Source organism: Ostrinia nubilalis, chromosome 14, assembly GCF_963855985.1.
Source record: "Ostrinia nubilalis chromosome 14, ilOstNubi1.1, whole genome shotgun sequence".
NCBI lineage: Eukaryota > Metazoa > Arthropoda > Insecta > Lepidoptera > Crambidae > Ostrinia > Ostrinia nubilalis.
In genome coordinates this window covers 6,241,897-6,264,914 of record NC_087101.1, presented here as the reverse complement: position 1 = coordinate 6,264,914, position 23,018 = coordinate 6,241,897, and the positions used below count along the sequence as shown (strand labels likewise).

Sequence of the window (23,018 nt, the reverse complement as noted above, 5' to 3'; positions counted from 1 at the left end):
TTCATAAGCAGACATTGCAGTTGAATATTCAAGTTCTGAATTTGATTATTGATGAATAATAAAATAAATCCTACTAGCTCGATTGATGGTTTAATTTAATTTATTTAAACCAGGTTACCTATAATAATATTTTTTCGTTAATTTATGAAAATATCAAATTAGCCCGTAATCCTAAATCCTGATACATAAAGTTAGCCTATTAATTTAACACAGGTACGACTGTACTCAGTGTTGCACTATCAAATGCAATTGACGCGCCTCTATGCCAGGGTTTTTATGTTCCTGGTCAGGCTATACCTGTAATTAGCAAACATATTTAAACTAAAACCCTGATAATGGGCTGTGACTATTGTTTTTACAATCCTAACTATAGACAGAAGAAGAAAAAGAATCATGTTGAAAATCTGTGTGGTCTGCTCCAGTCAGTCAGCTCAAGGTGAAGAGTTTATAGAGTTCGAAGAGTAAAGCCAGTTTATTACAAAGTACCTAACCGATAAAAAAAATATTAGATTTTTTTGCTATAAATATGGCAACCCTACTTGTACGTGTGTTAGCGCAACAGGCAAGTGCGGGCTGAGGGCCAAAGCACGAGCACTCGTAAAACAAATCTTTCATCGTGGGTATGGCGATGGCTTGATGATTATTATACCCAACAGGGCAAAAATAATAGGATATCTCATCAATTCAGACCTATGTTTTATTATTTATGACTGCCTTCAAAAGAAGGAGGATGTTCTCAGTATTGTTGTTTTTTTTTATTACAGTCCAACTTTCTTTGGTTGAGAATTAAACACACTGGATTAAGAAATTTCAGCGTTTTTACTCAATTTTCAATTTCAGCGTTTTTGCTTAAGTGTAATTAATTTTGTCTTAAGGCGCTACATTGACTTTATAATCTAACTTTAAATTGAATCAACACACGCAGTATACCACTCTCAGCAGAATATATTCCAGCACTCTCGTACCTTTACCTAACTTACCTAAGTAAAGTACTAACAGATGCTACAAATCCTTTCGTCGAGTATATTAATTTAGGACTCGAATAAATCACAGACAGGAGCCATTTTCTAGATTTCACATCTTGACTACACCAAAAACCGCTCATTCATATCTTTCGGCTGGCTTCTAGACAGTTAGTGAAATTTATGATCTGGGTATATGGATTAAGGCATACAATTTAGATTCAGGTCATTTTATCTTACGGCAATTTTACTTTCATCCAATCTAATATTGTCTTTATTGGAAAAGAAATACGATTCCGTGCTTCGGTGGGTATATCATTAAGCTTTTAAGCCGTTCGATAGAGCTTTGTTAGACTCCTATCGCGGCTCATAAAGTTTGTCACAAGCTCGATCTAAGCTTTACATCGTTAACTAAGACCTATTGTTGGTTTACGATGACATCAGACACTCAATCTGTCGTCAAGTTGAGACATAAATTATACAACAAAAGTAATGACCAATTAAAATAAATTGCTTTCTTGTATTGCAAGTTATTCGGTCTTCAGTTAAATCAAAATCAAGTATTTGTGTGTTTTACTGTCTTTTAATAAGTCGTAAAATAACTTCTTGTAAAATAACTTCTTTCTGTAACGGTACGTATTAATAGGAGTCGTTAATAACAAATGTTCGCTGCTGACGATTTAATTGGCAAGTTATTTCGTACATTTTTATAAAAAAATCAAACCGATTTATTTTCATGCGTATACTCGTACGTAAAAATAGTAGGTACCTACCTAGTAGGTATACTATTAGACCCTAGCCCTTCACACACTTAATTTAGGAAACACCTCTTTCTTGCTTCACGTATGATCAGATAAGCCCCCGTCGAATTGCCAGAATACATCAGATTCGGCCCCATCAAGTTGCTTTTTGGTCCATTACACACTGATTCTAGCCAGACCTCGAAATACGCAAGAGAATCCAAAAATATCATGTAAAAATACAGTTCAGTATTTTAAATAGAATACTTAATGTTTTCTTTGTTGAGAAATTAAATTAAGCATGTCGCTCTCAACAAGAACTTTATTCATTTTAAGATCGACTATTACCTATTTATTTTTAACTATAGAATGGTTATTAATATTTAATCTACAATAGAGCCTTTTTATTTATGTTTCTAAATGAGCAAGCTCTTAAAATTCAATTTAATGAGGAAAGAGTGGATTCAATTTATTTTTGAATAGAAAAACAAATTTTATCTTTAATTCTTTTACAAAAAAATGTTTATGTCAAACGTTACGGGTTAATAACACGGTTTTTCCACAAAAGGAACATTTTCCAGCATATACTTGAATTCTCCGAAAGACATTCCTAGCATTTGGACAATTCCTCGGAAAACAAGCGTACTTTATTTAGTTTGGGAATGTTGACTCCTGCGTTCTTTGAAAAGGTTTTATAACTCTCTAAATTTATTTTGCTTGAAATCTCTTTACTAAATTTAGCATTCTGAAAGCTTTTTGAAAAAGGTTAGTCATTTTAATTCATAATTTAACAGTCATCTTGTTATACCTATCAAGCTACTTACTTTCTTTCATAATTAAACATTTTGTACTTAAATATTTTATCATTATAAAAGTTTTCGTTTCAGCAATCGTCATGCGGGCCGAAATTATCATAAGCGACATCATTATTAAATATTTCAAGTTGTACCATAATTTAAACACCCCTAGTGCTACAAAATCTGCAACATCTTAAATAAAACAATACACGCAGTTTCTTTATGAAGCAAAATTACTTAATAATAACAAAATAGCCATTTAAAAAGTTAATTCTAACACTTACCAAGAAATCAGGAGCACTTCACGCCACAACTGCGTTACAGCGCCGTAGAATATTTATTTAAATACAGAAACGGATACAAACATTTATTACAAGTAAAGTAGTCAACAGATAACACAGATACGAGTATTTAACAACAGTTTTTAAATATTTCAAAAGTTACAACAAGTTAACCGCGAGCTCGCATCATTTAGTCGTCCGTAACAACAATAACACCAGGAAGACAGGGCGAAGCGTATTCAGGGGTGGGAAGAAGGCAGAGCTAAGAGTAGGCATCACAGGTGGTTCGGAGAGAATAGTGTGAAAGAAAAAAAAATGAGAAAAGCAGAAGTCGCGCGCGTCTCGGTTCGAGTTGAGATGTGGTGTGAAAGTCTGAAGATTCAACAAGTGGTTCGCGAAGGCGGGCGGCGCGGGTGAGCGCGAGACCTCTCGGCGGGAAGGTTCGCCCGCCAGTGCCGAGCTGGGGCTCTAAACGCGCGTGTGTGCGCGCTCTAGGCCAAGCTCAGCCTTCATTGTTGGCCGCACCGCTGTGTGCGGGCCTGTGCACAGCGACGCGCCTGTGTGCGCCGTGACGCGCCTACGGGTCTGCTCAGGTGAGCCCCGGCCCGGCCCCAGCCAGCTCGTCCCTATCTTTACAATGAAATGCCTCGTACCTGCGTGCTACATTAGCGAACGCATGTACTCAGCCATTGTTCTATTCTGTATTACTTTCAAACGCCCAGATATTGTTAGACGCGCCGCTCTCTGAAACTTTCGCATGCCTCTACGTAGCTTCGGCACATATTTATTTAGTTGCCGGCTGGTACCCGAATAGCGCGCATAGTTCGCATTACGATCTAGCAAATTTTATATTAATTTAGCTTGTTTAATTAAACAGAGGTGGAGTTAATTACATTATTACGCGGCTGTCAGCGGATAAGGCTTTTGGTTAATATGTATAGGAAGGTAAATTAGTGAGCTTATGATATTCAAGACGTATGAAGCTGTGTAGGTAACGTTTAATAGAGATTAATTCATTATAGAGATAGTATGACAATAGTAGGTTAACAAGCCTTCTGAAATAAGGCGATTTATAGGGACTTTTATGGATAGCACAATGTGAAAATTAAAGTTACAACATTATTCATCATAATTAATGTATTTTTTGGTAGCAAATTGACATTAGTGTCAAGTATAATGTTTGCCCAAGTGACAAGCAATTAGCTTCCCTGCCTACTACGGCGCTACGGAAACGCGTAGCATGTGTAGCGACTACGACGAATGACTACGGTAACACTGCCCCGAACTCATACTACGAAGTTAGTAGCATATAATATTACTGCTGTGGTCATCACCGAGGATGCTTTCAAGCTATTGGAATGTTATTATGCTTTAGAATATGCCTGCATTTAAATATTAATAAATCCATTAGAACTTAAACATTTCCTTACCTGAATACTGAATACAAACAAAACATTAAAATCAGTTAAAAATGTAGGAAAGAAAAGTTCTGACAATCAAAGTTAATGTGACGAGCACGTGTCATGAATGCTTTATTAGCAAAGCGAGTTTTATCCTGTAACCTGTTGCCGGAAGAAACTCTAAGCTTCTTGGAAAGTGACAACACTTATTACGTTTTTACGAGAGACAGTTTTATGGATCTTCCGTCATTAGTAAGTTCCATCAAACTGGACGGAAGAGGAGTAGCGGTTCACCATAAAGCTGTCACGTCCCTCACACACTGACCTTCTTTGCTTGCTCGCGGTTTATGTCCATTTTAGGCTATTTATAGCTCATCCTCTTTACATTATTGGAAGCAAGTTGATCCTTAAACTCTGATTAATATTCTTCCAAGCTCTAAATTATCATCTACTAATACATATTAGTATCCCCTAATAGATACTGTAAGAAAATGTGACGATCTCAATAGAACCGATACCGGTCGCAGTGATATAGGACTCCAGTGAACTAGAATAGCCGCTCAACAAAATAAAAAAAAGCTCTAAGTTCAACTTTCTTTCGGGCCTTCTCAACCTTCACCGTCAAAGTTCTTTAGCTGTTTTAGGGCGAACAATTGAGAACAACAGGTGGGAATTGTCCTGTTCCGAAGTAGGTCACGTGCAAACGTAGACCTACTTTAATTCACTCCATTATGATTACGTAAGCGTTGCGTATAATTACACGAGCCTACGACTGTTCTACATAATAACAGACAATCTTCGTGCCCATTTGCATCATAAACCCAAGTGACGAGGCACAGCTAGTTTTAGTCGGAGACTTATTCACTGCACCTTCTTCGCTTGTATTATTTAAAATCTTTATTATGTTAATGAAAATAGAAACAAAATAAATCATCATCATCATCATCATCAATAGCCATAGGCCTCCCCCAATGTTTTCCATGTTGCCCGGTTGGTAGCGGCCTGCGTCCAGCGCCTATCTGCTACCTTTATGATGTCGTACGGTCCACCTTGTGGGTGGACATCCCACGCTACGTTTTCAGGTAGGTACGCGGCCACCACTCCAGAACCTTGCTGCCGTCCGTAAAAATAAATGTATTCTTAAAATATTGCTTAAATTGCGGGAAGCACCTTTGTCTAGCTGTGGATTTCCTTAGGCTAAAAAGAACAAAATTGTATTTATGATAAAACATGATCAAAGTACAATAAATGCACTGAAACTTTATTATTTCTTTTATCGGGAGTATCAGGACTACTGTGGAGGTCACGAAAATCAAATGGCTCAATATACCGACACGAGTTACTGTTAACGTGCCCTCAAAAACGCAGATTCATATTTTTTCTAAAATACTTGTAAATTGATACACGCCCGTATTCACAAACATTACTATGAGGTCTCACAGGGCGCGTGGACGCACTGGGTGACACAAGAACCAATAACAGAGCTCTATTCAACGCTGTGCGTTCAATTTACTGCTTCACTTAAGCAAGCATCGTTTATGAATACAGGCGTTTGTATCGTAAGTATATCAAATATCAGCAACCGCTGGAGGATCATGCAAATTATCATATTAAAATTCCCAAGAAGACGGCTGGGTTTACCAAAACATAACAATAACAATGGGATTATCCTCAATGTCAAAAACAAAACTTGGTATTATGTAATTTAATAATCTTTACATAATTAACCTGGTAGCAATTTAGGTTGTGAACATATTTTTCACTACATAGTAGGTAAAAAAAAAGTCGCTGTAAGGTAAACGGCTACTAGTTCGTGATAGTACGTAAGTTCGTAAGTTTTTTTTCTAGCTCAAGTAATAAGCAAATGGAGTATTATTTATAAAAATTCTTCATTACTACAAAAACTCTATTATTTAAGCTATCTAAAAAACCAAGTACCAACATTGTGGCGCCAAAAATGAGAGCAATACGAAGCTTCAAACTCTCAGAGAGCCAAAAACAGCCGTGCGGCTTGCAAAGGTTGCTCTCACCGTAAGGTTAGCGCTCCAACTTCTTAAGCTTATAAAAAGGCGAAGGAACGTCCATTTAAATAAAACTTGTAATAGTGGTTTCATGTGATCCTTGACAATTGATTTGGCTTAGAAAAAAGTTATATGAAAACGTAGAATTCCTTTAAAATTGCGATTAATTGACTCACGAAATAGCGTACATATTATTTTTCGGGTGTCCACGATTTCGTGACACTACCGATTCAAGGATATTATGGATAACATTTTGATGCTTGGTTTTTAAGTAATTATTTATAATAATTTAAATGTAAGTTATGAAACAAATAATGCATTTATTTAAGTTTCTCGTGACCTAAATTCGGTATATGTTTCGTTCACTAGAATTTATATGACACGAGTTTAAAGTTCACATAAATGGCCAATTTTAAGATAAATTAGCATAAGTAGTACCAGCATAATTTTGGTTTTATTTCGATTTGTTTTATTTATCTTTGTTTATTTGTATTGTATATGGGATAGATAATAGTTAATTGACACATTTTGACAATAATCCATGAATTTTACTTGGGGAATTTGGAATAATCAGTATCACGAAACAAGGAACCGTATTATTGTTACTTTTTTCCAAGTTCGTGATATATAAAATGTATGGTGTTAGGTACTTTTATGACACACACCATCAAAGAAATCGACATATTTTTTAGTTTTTAATACTTACCTACCTAAGAAATTAATTAATTACTTACTTTTTATTATGAGTCATTGGCGTATCTGGGGTTATTTTCAGGGGGGGGGGCTACCCTCACTTAAAACAGCTCCAGGGGTGGGATTATGGGGAGAGGGGGGGGGGGTTTACAAATCAAAATTTTATGGGTACGAAGGGGGGGGGGGTTAAGCCCCCCCCCACATTTCTAATGGTTAATATAAATATTTTCACATATCGCTAGAAATAACAAATCTAAATTTTATGGGTACGAGGGGGGGGGGGTTAAGTTCCCCCCCCCCCCTACATTTCTAATGGTTATATAAATATTTTCACATATTGTTAGAATTAACAAATCAAAATATTATACTAGACACATTATTTCTTATGAATATTTTAGGTAAGTAATATCGTCAATTTCACATAATTATTTTATTCTAAATTTTTATTATCGTTTTTAAATTTATTAAACCCTTAACCATTAATAAAATATCCTAACTATATGCATAAAACCTTATCCCGAAATAGGGGACATGAGTTCACGAACTTAGAAACAGAGCAAAATTTTGTCACGAAACAGGATCCAAACAAGAGGTCCGCAGAACAATTAATATAAAAAAAAGTTCAAACTATGTAACTATAAATTATGTATTAACTTACTGTCAAAAGACCAAAGTTTAGCATACAAAAGCTTTCATACCGATATCATGCTTGGTTATTTTTAAATAAAATGTTAAAGTCGTAAGAGCCTTAATATACCGAAGTAGGGGGCACTTACCTTATGTCTCTATTTATGCTTAGATCTTTAGAAATACGCAACGGATTTTGATGCGGTTTTTTTTTTACTGAGTGACTCAAGAGAAAGGTTTAAATATGTATAAAAGAAGCCGGGAACCGTGCAACCGTGCGAAGCCGGGGCTGGCCTCTAGTTTAAAATAAAACAAACTCACAGCATATACTACGGTATCTATCATTGTTTATCCATAAAATGCTGCCCTGTGACCTGTACTTAATAAAACATTTAATTGTTTTGGTAACCGAACAAATAGTAAACTAAACAGGGCCCGGTTCCCAGAATAACCTTTGACATTAATTAATATCGTAGGTTGAGATGCGTGTAGTAAGCAGACAATAGAAAATCAATTAATCCCGGCATAACAGCTCGCGTGAGTGGCAAGGTACTCGTATTAATCATCATCAACAATTCATCATCAAGTTACTTAGGTAACTACTTAGCATTTACTGCGATTGTCTTTCAATCTTTGAATCGGTAGGTAACCCCAAAATCCTGGGGGGTACCAGGGGGTGCCTTAGGACTTATGACGAGGGGAGGGGGGTGATCGCCCCGGATGCCGACCCATGCTACGCCGCCACTGTGCTGATGCATATGCATTAAAGTGCTGTTTATTTATACCTACATAAAGTTTTGGTAAAATCTCCTGGTTAGTGTGTGATAGGGCCTTGTTTTTGTGCTTACGTAGATGTTTATAATTTTTATGAAACGTTGAAGTTAGCGTAAACTTTTACAAAAATTATGATAATTTAGTTTTGATGCATTAATAGCACCATCTGTTGGATTAATTTCTAAACAAGTATCCAAATAAGCGCAAAATTAATTTAATTTCGTCATGACAGCCTAGATGGCGCCCTGTTTGTAGCATAGTGATGTTCCGATTATTAGCTCAAAAAAAGTGAGCTCTACATTCGATCACATAATACAGGTGTCTCAAAATTAGCACGTCACACTGGACTGGCACTAGAGGTAACTAAGACGCATCGAACAAGCTTAATTTATGTCCACAGAAAAGTTTCATAAGTTTTAAGATTTACTATGACCAATTTTATTCATTATTTCCATAGAAAGTTTGATGAGTTTTGAAAAAAGACTCATGTTAGTAAGACATAAATATTTGCCAATATAAAATAATACAATAATAATATTTAAAGATATCTACTTAATTAACCTAAACTGAACCTAATTTAAAAATAAAAAATAAAATAAAATACATGGCAATTACTTTACAATTAGTTATTTTTAAAAATGGACTTATTTGATACTTGTTAGATGCGTCTTATGCTCATTTACCAGAGGTGTCAGTGTGACGTGCAAATTTTGAGACACCCTGTATATTTTGTGAAATCCACATTTATTGCCAGAAATCTTTTAGGGCTCATTTTTAAACGTATGAAAGCGATGTCAAGTCAAAAACATGGCAACATTTTACAAAATTGCCTTCAATTTAATTGTATTTCCATTTTCAGAGGCTAATCTCCTAATGAGGGATTTGGCCCTCCCGTCTACGTATTGCCATCTGGCGGATTTTTCAATCGCGAAAACCCTCATTGTAATAATTTTGTTAATTTTTTAGTATCCAAATCAGCTTAGTAAACAAATAAATCACAACTTGCAACCAACTGTATTTAAAATTTGCCGGGGCAAATTATTGTTTACTAATACAATACACTACTTTTTTATTCTCTCAAGAACTTTATATAAATAAATAAATGTCACAGTAGATTTTATTTGCTTTTAAATTTTAAAATAATTTTATTCTCTTTTTTCTTTTATTTAATTTATACAGGTATTTTTCGTTGTGCTCAGTCAGTGTAACAGCTGAGCTCCTGAGCTCAGTATGTATGTTACATCACTGGGCGTCCATTCGACAAGTCGACGTCATTCATCATCTCAGTCATCCAGTGTTGCCAGAAGGTTACTTTTGTAACCTTTTAGGTTACTTTTGAACTGCATTGGTTACTTTGGTTACTTTTAGGTGATTTTTCAGAAATTGTAGAATTAACTTTTACAGGTTAATCAGTAAAAAATATTAATAGTGACAATTTAAAAATTATGTCATAAACTGCATTTAAACATGAATTAGATTATTATTTGTTAAAAAAATGAGATTTAGCGAATGTTTTTCGATAATAAAACGCAAATCCATGAAACGTTTTTATACGACCGCGACCGGTCACATTTCGGTCTTCATGGAATGGTAAAAATTTTAAATTTAGGTAAACGATCGATGATCAATTGTATTCATTTTCCATCCATGAACCCCGGAATGAAGGTTACTTTTTATTCAAAAAGGTTAAATTTTTTCATATTTCTGGTAATTTCTGACAAGACCCGACTGGCAACACTGCAGTCATCTGTCATTTCATGTCATTTGGCGTAAATCGAAAGCCGCAATTGCGGTTAAAACTCGTAATTTGTCCTGGAAATAAAGAACAATAATGTATTCATTACACCGGCAAAACTGAGCTCAATCAGGCGTTGTGCAATAACAGTGAATTCACACCGTTAATAGTTTTGTGACAATAAAATGCCTTTTGTTAATATCAAGAAGCAATATTTAGCGATCGCGATGTTGATTTTCGTACTGTTATTCTTCTTCAATAGCAAGCCTACTTTCCAATGCCAGTTTAATCCAGAAGTGGCGACGTTTCTGCCTACGATCTATGGAATTACGCCGACTTATGCCAGGCTAGCCCAGAAAGCAGATTTGACGAGGTAAAGTTTTGTATAATCGTGAGTTTTCTGCCCTTGGTGAAATCGATTATTTTACTTCATATGTTTGGCCAGAGTAAAATTTGGCAATGAATCTGGGTGCAGACGTGATTAATTTAATTAGTTTCGTCGTTTTGTACAAATACTTGCATGCTTTGCCAGGTTTAATATTGAATTCAGAAGTATTAATTTATGTTTTCTGTCTTCTACAACCATTAATCATAACTAATAAATTAAATTGTGAATGGGCTTAAATCCTACAGTCTTTGTTTCATCTTGTGAATCAGAAGTTATTTTTAACATTTTTATTTAAATTTTTAAGGAAACATTCTTCCATTTTAAATGCTAGGTAATAAATACACATTTAATATTATGTTAGGTACTTTTTCACAACTTTCACGTGGAATATCTGCCTTCAGGTTATCACAAACTCTGATGCTAGTGAAGAACTTTCACTGGATTGTCATCGAAGACTCCGAAACAAAGACAAAACTGGTTGAAAATCTCCTTCGGGAGTCAACTCTCAAATATACACACCTCAATGTTAAGACACACAAGGCTAAACACTCAACGGTAAGTTTTTCGTGTTATTATAAAGCATAAGGCCCTGATATGTGTTTTGATAAATTTAATTATTCAGGAAACCAGGAAATTTGATTGGTTATTTAAAACACTTCTATGCCCCGCTCCGCCTTGGTGGAAAGAGGACCTAATAATGCAAATAGTTTACGATTAAAGACAGAACAATAATGGTATACTTAGTGCCAAAAGTTGGATAAAGATATGAAAACGCAATTGGCTAGATAATAACTATGATTGTTTTCTTTTATTTACTTACAACAATGAATATTTCAGGTTTTGGACATCAATGTATGTCTGTTCAAAACAAAGTTTTTCAACACTAGTTGGTATTGTGTATGTTGGAAAATTATTTTATTTGTTAAAATTTTGGTAGCTATGCTTGGAATTGCCTTAAATTCACATCTGTTTTTCTCAAAAGTCCATCACAAAAAACATAATTTTGTTTATTTTCTAAACAAACATACCTACAATGTGAATTTTGAGCAATTATTGAAAATAATAACTACATAACATTGGCTGTAGAGTTTTGTAATTTAGTTCAATTTTCTAATATGAATGAAACCTTATTGGTTTGATGATAATATGTACCTAACGATTTTATTTTGATTGTGAGTGTTTAATGAACTAATATTAAATGTAGGCTTTGTGCCAAAAATGCAATAAACAAATGTCTTTAATAGCCAAATAGATAAATCAATAATATTATTATAAATTAACACTGAAATATTTTGTCTGCAGTTCTTAACTCAACTATACTGATAACATTGTTATAGAATGTAGTTAAATATTACTGACGACCAATAAATTATGCGATATAGGACAAGAAATTTGTAATTTTGTGAAACTTTTTACTTTAAAATACTATTTCATATTTCAGGCAAGTGGCGTTGAGCAAAGGAATGTGGCTCTAGAATGGTTACGGGAACATTTAGCTAAGATCGAGGACAAAAGGGGTGTGGTCTACTTTATGGACGATGATAACACATATTCGCTGAAGGTGTTCGATGAGGTGAGTCCATTTTAATAATATTACTTAAATTCGTTGCGGGTTTGGACAGTTAGCTATCTCTCAAGATTAGTCAACCTTCACTGGTTGGGTTTTGTTGGAGGCCAAGCTGTAGATCCTGCCTATACAGGAATTGCAGTGGTGAAAAAAAGTGGTGGGATTAGTCCTGTTGAGTAATTGAGTATTTAATAAGTCCACCCTTCCTCTAATTTCTTCTGTAAAATATTTTTTATGGACTAACATCATAGTTTTACTTTCTAGCTATACTGGTAAGTATACAAATAACTACAACTTTATTTTAAAGTTCAACAAGTTCAACAAACTTCCTTTGATATAAAATCAGGATGCACTTGTCATTTATTTACAAACGGAGCAATTTATCAATATTGTGTTTATTTGAGAACTGTTTATTATCATCGTGAAACAATGCAAACATCAAATTGATGTGTTGTAAAGTTATCAATATCTTATAACAACAATGCTCTCCAATTTCTGGATACTTGTACTATGCGAGATTTGGTAAACATTTTATTCATAACTAGCTTTTGCCCGCGGTTTCTCCCGCGTGAAATTTAGTTTGTCACAGATCGTCATAAATTATAGCCTATATGTTAATCTGGGTTATAAACAGTAATACTGTAAAGTTTCAACAAAATCCGTTTAGTAGTTTTTGCGTGAAAGAGTAACAAACATCCAGACATCCAGACATCATGACATCCAAACTTTCGCATTTATAATATTAGTTGGATAATTTATGGATTACTAGCTTTTTGCCTACGGCTTAGCCTGCGGGAAATTTAGCTTGTTACAAATCGTTATAAATTATTCTGATGTAGAAAAAACAATACTGTAAAGTTTCATCAAAATCCGCTCAGTAGTTTTTGCGTGAAAGAGTAAAAAATATACATCCATACAAACAAACAAAAAAATGCAGTTATTATTAGTAGGATATAATACAAATTAATGTGAGGAATGAGGGTTTCCTTGAAAAATACATATTATTACGCGTAAAATAATTGACTAATTTATATTCACCGCAGATATTAGTCACTCAACTAATGTTCTTCGGTTTTGTGACAATAGAGTTTGAATTATTAACAATTATTCCTTGTATTATTAACCTAAATACATCAATAGCATTAAAACGTGAAGTAAATTAAAAAATATCCCCCTGAGTCCATCATGCATCATCACTTTTATTTAACTGTGAATAAAGATTTTTTTTTTATTTTTATTTATTGAGAATTTAACTAACTGAGCTTAGTTCTGCTAAAATATGCTAGATATACAGAGAAAGTATCTAGTCTATACTAATATTATAAAGCTGAAGAGTTTGTTTGTTTGTTTGTTTGGTTGTTTGGTTGAACGCGCTAATCTCAGGAACTACTGGACCGATTTGAAAAATTCTTTTTGTGTTGGATAGCCCGTTAGTTCCTGAATGCTTTAGGCTATTTATCATCACGCTAAGACCAATAGGAGCGGAGCACCAATCAAGAATATTTCAAATCAGTGAATTTTTTCCTTTTGAGAGCTGATGCTGCGTAAACGGTTAAAGTTTCGCAAAAATCATGTATGACAGGATTGTTCTCCTTTAAAAGTTCTTTAAAAAAGTCCGCGGTAGCATATGTCTATCTTTTAAGGTTGGCTCATAGTAACCATTTTCATGCAAAAAAAAATCTGTTTTAAAATAAATATGCATTATTTGCGAAGGTGTTTTTATAAACATGATATTAATCCTTATCCAAATAAATAAATTATTCACCACAAGTATTTAATTTTAAACATTCTTGCCCTTTACACCATTCGATTTCAATAAATATCTTAGGAGATATCGCAGTTTTAAAATCACATCGCAGCAAAATAATGATCAAGTACTACGCGCGCTACTGATGGATCAATGCACAGCCTAAACCGCTGATCGTAAAGACCTGAAACTTGGACGGTGTGTTCTTTGTATGACGTAAGCATCTGATAAGAAAGGTTTTTCCAAAATTCTACCCCTAAGGAGGTAAAAAGGAGGGGCAAAGTTTGTATGAAATAACGAGAGTCCTTCGTCCAATCTACTTAAAATTTTGCATAAGCATTCTATAACAGAATTAATGGAAGACGTGTTTCGTATTTTAGTGAAATGCACCCCCTAACTATGTTAAAAAGGGGTAGAAAGTTATTTTAGTGGTGATTTGCTTCAAAGTTGATATTAATTACTCATTAGTGCATTTTTTTACAATCATGACGTCATGTTAACGACTACCATACTCTAGGGGCCTCCACTTAACCTCGGAGTGGGTGCCCGCTGCGTGCGCTCGCCCAACAATGCATAGTAATGCATGAAAGTCATGCCGCGGGCACCTGCTTGCGCTGTATACATAAACTCATTTTTGCGCGAGAGTTTTGGCGGAGGCCCTTGAGGTAGTGGGAGTAGTCTTGAGGAAAAGCTCCTTCTCCCACGGCCAGTGGCATGCTGGAAGCTTGGTGATTCTAGCACCCGTAGGAAAATATAAAAAAAAGTTTACCAATAATACTGCGGTAGGTGTAATTTCGATTTCGTTGTAAAAAAATAATACCACCGAGTAACTTTCACCGGATCAAAGGCCGAGCTGCATATTCATAAAATATAAGAAAAAAATATTTTCATGTTTATTTAACCTGATTTTTATATTTTAAAAGTATTCAAACATTTAGAAAATAACGTTAAAACATTTAAAAATAATCGTATGAGAACGTTTTCGACTTCTCCGCGGACGAAGTCGCGGGCAAAAGCTATTTGTAAAATAATTAGACTAAATTATTAAAAGTGCCTACCCAAAGTCATTATTCCACGCGGACGAAGTCGCGGGCACAGCTAGTTATAAGAATATTTCTGCATAGCAATAAATAAGTATTTAAATTGCCATTGAAAGAGATGAGGCCAACCTTGACACTGCTTGCGTCGCGTCGCAACTTTATTAGTAGTAACTGCACTGACCTTAGTGTTCGTTTGCGCGTTATTTTTACCCATGGAATGTCATTCTTTCAAATGTTTCGTATATTTACACTTTTGTAATGTTAATTGTAAATACATTTACCGTAATATGCCTAAACAATTTCTCAATGGATCAGTTGATATAACAGAGATACCAGTCTTGCCATGGAAATAAAGACAGACATTGAGATGTCTAATTATAACTATCCTACTTAAATAAAACATCGGGTTACTTACGCCCATATCGAATGCCAATCGATCGAAAATCAAAATAATGATCGAACTCTATTAATCGAAAATTCAAAACAATCGAACGTTCAACATATCGATTTATTTTCATGACATGTCACTGTAAATTCTTGTAGATTTCTTTGGTTTCGTTAGAAATTCATCTTTATATTGAAACATTACCTGTCTGTCGCCATAACAACAATGTAACAGCATTGTTGTGTTTCGGCAGTTAAAGGTAGTAAAGTAAGATAGCCAGTTCCTCCGTGGTTGAGGATTCCGGGTAAAGCTCGCTTCCACCTTCGGCCTGATCATCACTTACCATCAGGTGAGACACAGGCCAAGAGCTTCCTCGTTGTGGATAAAAAAAAATTAACACACCTTTGTTTGACTTTCACCTACAAGTACATTACCTACAATAGGCATTTTCATCCATGCTTTTTAAAAATACATAAGCCCTTGGGTACATGTAGGACTTTGTCCACTCTTTATTAATACTTTTCTAGAAGATAATGACCAAAATATATCAACAGCCAATAAGTTAGTAAAAGCAGGCCTGTTCATCTCCGCGAATTTACATCGAAAACAAAACACTCACGATGGCCCACCTACAGGATACTATTCGACAAGGCCTCACATACGAGCGAACATTGACTCACGCACGCGTATTCTTGTGTATGATGGAAGAAAATAAAGAAAATGGTGTACTAAATACTGTGCAGTATTTAACTGCCTAAATAATAATAAAAACACATAATGTACTTTTTTAAGTTGCCTCAAGACACTGAGAGGTAAATAAGTAGTTAATATTATTCATGATAATTCATGCTAAATCATGTATTTCCTCCGCCATTTTCCGCAGTTTGGCACCTCACGTCACATCATTTTACCGAAGTCAGCCCTATAGCTTCGGCGCAGTGCCGATCACTGACGTTTGTCAACAAAATGGTGCTTGACTCTTGAGACAGGCTAAATTACACCATATTGTTAATGAAATTGAGCATATTTTTTTTAAATACCTTCGCGAAGTAAAACTTCTGTACGTAGTACTTATTATTATTCTGTAGTAAAAGTATTTTTAAACATTTTCCAGATGCGCAAAGTCAAGAAAGTCGGCGTGTGGCCAGTAGGCATAGTCGGTGGTATGCGAGTGGAGATGCCTCTGGTCAAAGACGGCAAGGTCACCGGTTACAACGCCGCGTGGAAGCCCTTCAGACCCTTCCCTATCGATATGGCAGGGTTTGCTATTAACGCAACCCTGTTTTTGGATGTACCAACGGCCAAATTTTCGAGGAAAGTGCAGTCCGGATTTCAGGTGCGTTGGAATTTTGTATTCTGTACTTCATTTACACATGATGATTTGTTTTTAGCCATCCAAGACACTGCGGTATTTGACTTAGGTGACGTTTCATCAGAGGAAGAAATTTTCTCCCTTTCAAATTGTTAGGTGTCGAAATCCGCAAATATTCGGATGATCGCCGTGAAACTGTGGCTTGGAAGTGTCAGATCATCCGAAATATGATTATTCTAATTAAATACTAATAACGGAAAAGACAAAGGTAAGATTAAATTATTTAAAAAAAAAGTCATATTTTGCGGATGATTCGAGACCTATTATTATTATTATTGGTTTTGGGCCTTCATTTGCGCCAGCTCGACCAGGTTTGATCTATTGTGGCAGCCCTTGTCTTTAGAGTTCACTGCTTAGTCCCGTTGAGTCTATAAATTTCCAGATTCTTTGGAGCGTGATATCTGCTATCTCATCCGGGTGCATGATGTGTCGCCCGAGATGGATACTTCTTTTGCTCATAAGCGGGAAGCATGAGCAAAGAACATGCATGGCCGTTTCTTCTTCTGTATGGCAGAATCTGCACAGAGTTTCCTCGGTCATGTTCATGTTTGATTTGTGTTTGTTTAGTTTGCAGTGGCCGAGATTCGAGACCTAACAATTTGAAAGGGAGACAATTCATCCTCGGATGAAACGTCGCCTAAGCCCGGTATTTAAGGTGGGGATCGCTGGAAGCACGTGCCCCCCTAGACAAGTGGCAGTACGTGACAACAGTTAAACGCATAATTTCTAAATGGTTTCACGGAGCGAAGTAACTACATTCAATAGGAAGAGAATAGTTTTCGAAGTTGCAACTGACACGTTTTGCACTTGTCTAGGAGGGCAGCTTGGGGACAGTCGTTGTATAAATCCGTGGGAGAGGCCTTTGTCCAGCAGTGGACGTCATTTGAATGAATCAATTGGATGTAACTTTTTGGTAGAACGTAGGGCTTGTGCCACTGTATTTAGCTTAACGTGCTGTCGTCCGTAGGTATACCGCGACCGTAAAAAAATGGATTCAGCTTATCATAACGTGCTTTATTACAAACGTTATTATATTCATAACAATTTGTATTTTAATCGTACTGTTAGTCCACTGATGACTATCAACACTAATATTCTGACTTTCGAATTGTTTGTTTTGTTGCGGGTTTGACGTAGATTGTGCACTTCGAAAAATGCGCACTATTTTCATGCATGCGAGGTGCACATTCTGCGTTAAACCCATTGTTGCAATAACAATGAAATAATATTGATCATATTTAACTTCCAAATTATTTTAACTACGATATTGCTTATCTCGTCCTGTCCTTGACTGACATTCTAAACTCACTGCCTAAATAAACAATGTTTTTTTTTATTTATCGTTCCATTCCCAATCAGCATTCAAATCACTAAAACTATGTTGTATGTATTTTTATGTTCATAGTTAACTACTGATAAAAATACACTCACTATTCTAATAATTAGTAAATAGACGATTGATTTGGCGCAATGAATGAAGACTACTACAAATAAATGAATTAAAAATACTTACGCCCAATAAAACATGTTTTTGCTCATATGTATTTAAAAAAATATGTTTATGCAGTCGCCTAATCGTCATCTTCTATTATTATCTATTACAACTATAAATTATAAGACCCCATATTGTAGGAATAAACAATGCAGGCGTTTGTTTTGTGACTGTAAAAGGTACAATTTTTCAAATAAAAACAACTAAAGTAATTAATCAATTTGAAATTATTTTCAGGAGAGCGAAATACTAAAGTATTTCACGACCAACAGCGAACTGGAACCATTAGCTGACAACTGCACCAAGGTATACGTCTGGCACACTCGAACTCAGAAGCCGTCCATACTCAACCCGAAGAAGCTCAAGACTCCTATCACTCCGGACGACGATATCGAGGTTTGAATTGGTAATAAATAATGCCATAAACTGTTTATCGAAATTGCAACCTCTTTTGAGGAATTTGAAAATTTTGACAATCGAATACTTGACATTTGACATGTCATTTTGATGTCAAAACGTCAAAGGCTCTGAAGTATTAACCAAAATGCATTTGGAGTACCTGTTTGTTTTTGTATGTACGAAATCAAATTGATGGTCAAATGAGGCAGCAAACAATGTCGAAAATGTTTTGATCGACAACTTAAATAAAAGATGACAGCTAACGTTTCGTCTTTATTAAAACTATAGACAGTTTTGCAATTTGCAATGTCTGCAGCATTCTAAGTTTAGCAGCTACAAGGCAATTATCAACTATTCTAATTCGTAATTTAATGCAATATGCCCCACGCGGAGAGTTACTTTTAAAAATAGCTTTTTTTATGTTTATTTATATACGATTTTTCAAATCGATGATTAGGGCTCGATATCTAGTGTAGTTCACAATGAATTAAACAAAATCAGAATATTTACTCAAACTGGGAAATATTAAGCTCTCTGTCAATGTCAGATATAAATATGGGGTCTGATTCGATAATCGTGTTGCCCATAAATAATTATGTAGTATCGATTTAATTTTCAAAATATCGATTGTACTCGATATTTTACATTTATAAACCAAGGGCTTCCTTCAATTATTTTCAATCTTGCCCTGCATATTCAATACTCGACTGTAAATGACATATTCGTATATTTAAATGATATCGCTACGGTATCGTGATTTAATCGTACCTTATAATGTATTTAGGTATGTTTAGTATTGATTACAAGGCTTAGGTAACTCAGGGATAGTGTAGCTACATAATCACGTTTACAATAACTTATACATAAGTTACAATAGGCAGCAAATAAATGTAGTGTCGCTTACGATTTTATAGGATTTTCGAATCGGTAGGCTAACTTTTTATAAACCCGACGGACTAGTAATGTTTTATAAAAATAATGTAGCGTAAACAAAATGTTACATATGTAATAATTGTTATTATAATTTCTATTTTGGCTCATGTTTTCTCTGCTCAGACCTTATTTTATAATAATTCGTATACTGTGTTTGCAAAAAAAAAAAACTTAATGCTATTTGTTTACGGTTCATTCACGTTGTTATTCGAACATACGTTGTTGTTGTCTAGAAAACTTTAAAATTAACTATTCCATTAAACGTATATGAAATTAGTTCCCTTCAAATATAAATATATTCCAATGAACTCAGTATTAGCGGTTTGTCTACTCTATTATTATTTTAAGTAATCTACTCAAGTAATAGTGTTATGCTAGATTTTATTACATAAATGTTTTATCGATATAATTTAAATTATATCTAGTTTAATGCTAGTCTTCTATGTTCTTGTTCCTTGACAATTTTTTTTCGTAAAGAACAAAATGTTTCACCTATCATAATAAGTAATTTTAGTCACAAATATTATTTATTTAGTGAAAATATAATATATTTACTTAGTTGATAGAATTATTTTATTATGCTAAATATTGTATACTTTTTGTACATTTTAGTGTTTTAATTATTTTGTATTCGTGTTTACCAAGAAGATATTTTCTGTTAAGTCTTAATTATTTCTACAGAATTATTTTTCGCTATGTGCCACTTAAGTGATTTGTTTCATATATCTAAAATTCGCATCATGTTCATTATTGCTTTTTATACATCTTTCTGAGTATTAACAAAGTAATATTTATTTGTCTGTTTTGATCTGTAAAACCTTAAAATGGACAAGTAAATCAAAGGTTACATTGATTTGATCTATTGATTAGAGAAATGTGGAATTAAACAGATTCTGTTATTGTATTATAGCGTACAGTTACCAGCAGTTTTACCTTTTGCAAAATGTGAAATTTGAATCTTACCACTAAGTCATAATGTTGAGAATTCGTTGCGGAAACTGTGAAGTGATTCAGTAATTTGTCATATTTCGGTAGATTAATACGCTGGTCTCTGTATCTTTTTATTTCTTTGCATTTATAGAAACTGCCATGTCAGTAAACTTTAAACCGCGCGCAGTATCGGACGAATTAGAATTCTATCGATTACATATTTGAAGGATATCGATTTGGAATCGAGTATCACGAGTCATTTTCACGTTCATTTCCACACGAGAAACTGTCCAGTGTAGATAATACAGTTTTAAAAAATCCTTTCCGATTCGGAAGTCGGCGTCTAGTTCTCAAATATTTTTTAAAATATGAACAACAACAGAAGCTATGAAATACACTACGAGCAGCTAAAAAAATTTAATTTTGGTCGCATACATAATTTTATATTTGAGTAATAGAATCTACTTTCGAATCCGACAGGATTTTTGCACATACTGTATTTCTCTGTGGTTTTGTTTAAAAATAACGCTTAAAAATATTTCAATGATTTTTATTGTTATCTTGTTCAATAAACTTTCATCGACTTCTGTGTCATAAATGAAATTGGCCTAAATTATAAAATTACAACGAATTTCTTTTAAAAAAATATTTGAATCTTTAGCAGCTTAGCTAATTATTGGTTATTATTCACACGCTCATTATTACTTATTAAGTTTTAATTTTAATCTTCGTTTGTTTCAAAGGAGCTGGCATGAATTGTTTAAAGGATTTGAATGAACGAACAAAATGGTATGCGAGTGATATGCAAGCATTACGTATCATGAGTGTTACAAGTTATAGTATACGCGTGATGTCTTGAGGCGGCAATTTATAGCTGATGCTAAACATTGCCGCAAGTAAGACAGAGACAGGAGACAATACCTAAGGCAAGTATACGGTCGCGGTCTCCCGTCTCTGTCGCCCTTTAGGCGGAAGAAAAAATAAAATATAACATAATTTGACTGTCTGTGTCTCTGTAATGAGTTGGTGCTAGCTTCTTTCATACAAACTGTTCATAAATGCATAATCATTAAGTAATGTAAGTGCTCAAATCAATCGGTCTAACTCTAAACAATTAAACATGTCTCCTTGTAGTTTGTACTTAAATATTTTTTAACTTCATATATTAAATATCAGCTGTACATTTCATTTACAATGACTATTATGTATTGACAACCTCAAGCAATAAGTGGTTAACAATAAATATTTAGTAATTAGTTTATAAGTTTATTTGTATAAAAATAGGTGCATTATTTTTTGGAACAAATTGTAACTAAGTACCTACAGTCAGTATGTAGGCGACAGAAAAGGTAGGTATTTCGGATAACGGCACATTAAGCTAAACAATGTAGCATCTTATTTCGTGCTAATAAATGTGATTTTGCAACAAGAGTAAATTATGCTCGTGTCTCACACCCTGTAGGCTTATTTGTAGATCTATAAAATAGGCACGTGTATTTAACTTTTCTGTCGTCTCAATCATTCATTCATTGACAAAAAACAAAAGCTAAGATGTGTTTTGACACCAGATGGCAGCTGCAGGCGATCTTGGCTTTTCAACGTGGCAGCACTTTCGCTGTGGTCCATGCCTGTTCTTGAAGTTTTAATTGGTATAGGCCGCGCAACGTGAGTTGAGGCTATGAACACAAGTAGGTATCTTTATACGCTGTCTGCGACGTCTTGCATAGTCTGAATGACAAGTGCTTTCTGTCTCGCTTGCAGACATTTAACAAGAGCAAGGTAGCTAGTGTACTCTTTATTTGAACTTGAATGTGTAATCGAGTGTAATATGTTGAGTTCTGTAAACTATGTATTGGATACGTGTTCGCCTCCACTTTCATTGAGCGACCTATACGGAAAGTCTGCTAATATTTGTGCAAATTCGTATACGAATTGAAATTGTAAGATCTGATTCGAAAACATAATGCCTTTTTCGCTGTTGCCGCCTAGGCAGGATGCGATCGGCCGTCAGCCACCAACTTGTACTACGTTTATTATTTTAAATTATATTAAGTACTGTAGCTATTTTTTTAGGGATAGGTACAGTTGGATAGGCAACTCTTTATGTGATGGATTTTTAGACTTCTATTTGTGTATTGTGTAAATACTTGGGTATGATTTTACAATACGAGATACTGAGAATAAAAGTTCTAAAGAAGTTTTCTTGTTATTATTTTACCAATTACCTACTTGCCTCGTTAGATATTGTGATTTTGTAAAAGTTCTCAGTTATGAATGATGTCATTAGATCCAGTTTCCACCAAGGCGGAGCGGATCGGAGCAGAGCGGAAAAGTGTCGAGCCGTCAAATTGTTCTATGGTCTTGGTTATGCAGTGGTTCCCAAAGTTGTCTGGGCACGACTCATCTAATGCAAGTTCCCAAACTCGGGATCCACCTATAGGAAATTTAACCATTACAAATATACATAAAATAAAGGACTTTCTATAGGCAGGGCCCACTATTGAGTGGGCGAACTAGTGGCGAACATTGGTTCGCTCGCGACCCACTACTGAGTTGCGACTCGCGACCCATAGTTTGGGAAACCCTGTTCTATAGAATTTGACAGCGGCGCGCGGCAGCGCGGGGCAGATTGGAGAAGTGGAAATAATGAAATCTGATTGGTTATTGAACAGAGTGATGCGGCAGGTACAAAAGACACTTAACTTCAGTGATATTCTATTTATTGAGAAGATAAT

The 23,018-nt window shown here is 34.8% G+C and overlaps 1 protein-coding gene across 1 annotated transcript; it reads left to right on the top strand.

Annotated features, from left to right (window-relative positions):
* Window positions 1–10,053: 10,053 nt before the first annotated feature.
* On the top strand, window positions 10,054–22,480 carry LOC135078034 (galactosylgalactosylxylosylprotein 3-beta-glucuronosyltransferase I-like). Its single transcript, XM_063972582.1, has 5 exons — window positions 10,054–10,403; window positions 10,820–10,973; window positions 11,860–11,991; window positions 16,272–16,493; window positions 18,259–22,480. The coding sequence occupies exons 1-5, from the start codon at window positions 10,216–10,218 to the stop codon at window positions 18,421–18,423; spliced, it is 861 nt and encodes a 286-aa protein (XP_063828652.1). The 5' UTR covers window positions 10,054–10,215; the 3' UTR covers window positions 18,424–22,480.
* The last annotated feature ends 538 nt before the right edge of the window (window positions 22,481–23,018 follow it).

Excerpts from the sequence above, each read along its gene's own strand:
- LOC135078034 (XM_063972582.1), top strand. The coding sequence starts at position 10,216 with ATGCCTTTTGTTAATATCAAGAAGCAATATTTAGCGATCGCGATGTTG. Across the intron at positions 11,992-16,271 it reads CGCTGAAGGTGTTCGATGAG|ATGCGCAAAGTCAAGAAAGT; the intron begins GTGAGTCCATTT and ends AACATTTTCCAG. Across the intron at positions 16,494-18,258 it reads AAGTGCAGTCCGGATTTCAG|GAGAGCGAAATACTAAAGTA; the intron begins GTGCGTTGGAAT and ends AATTATTTTCAG.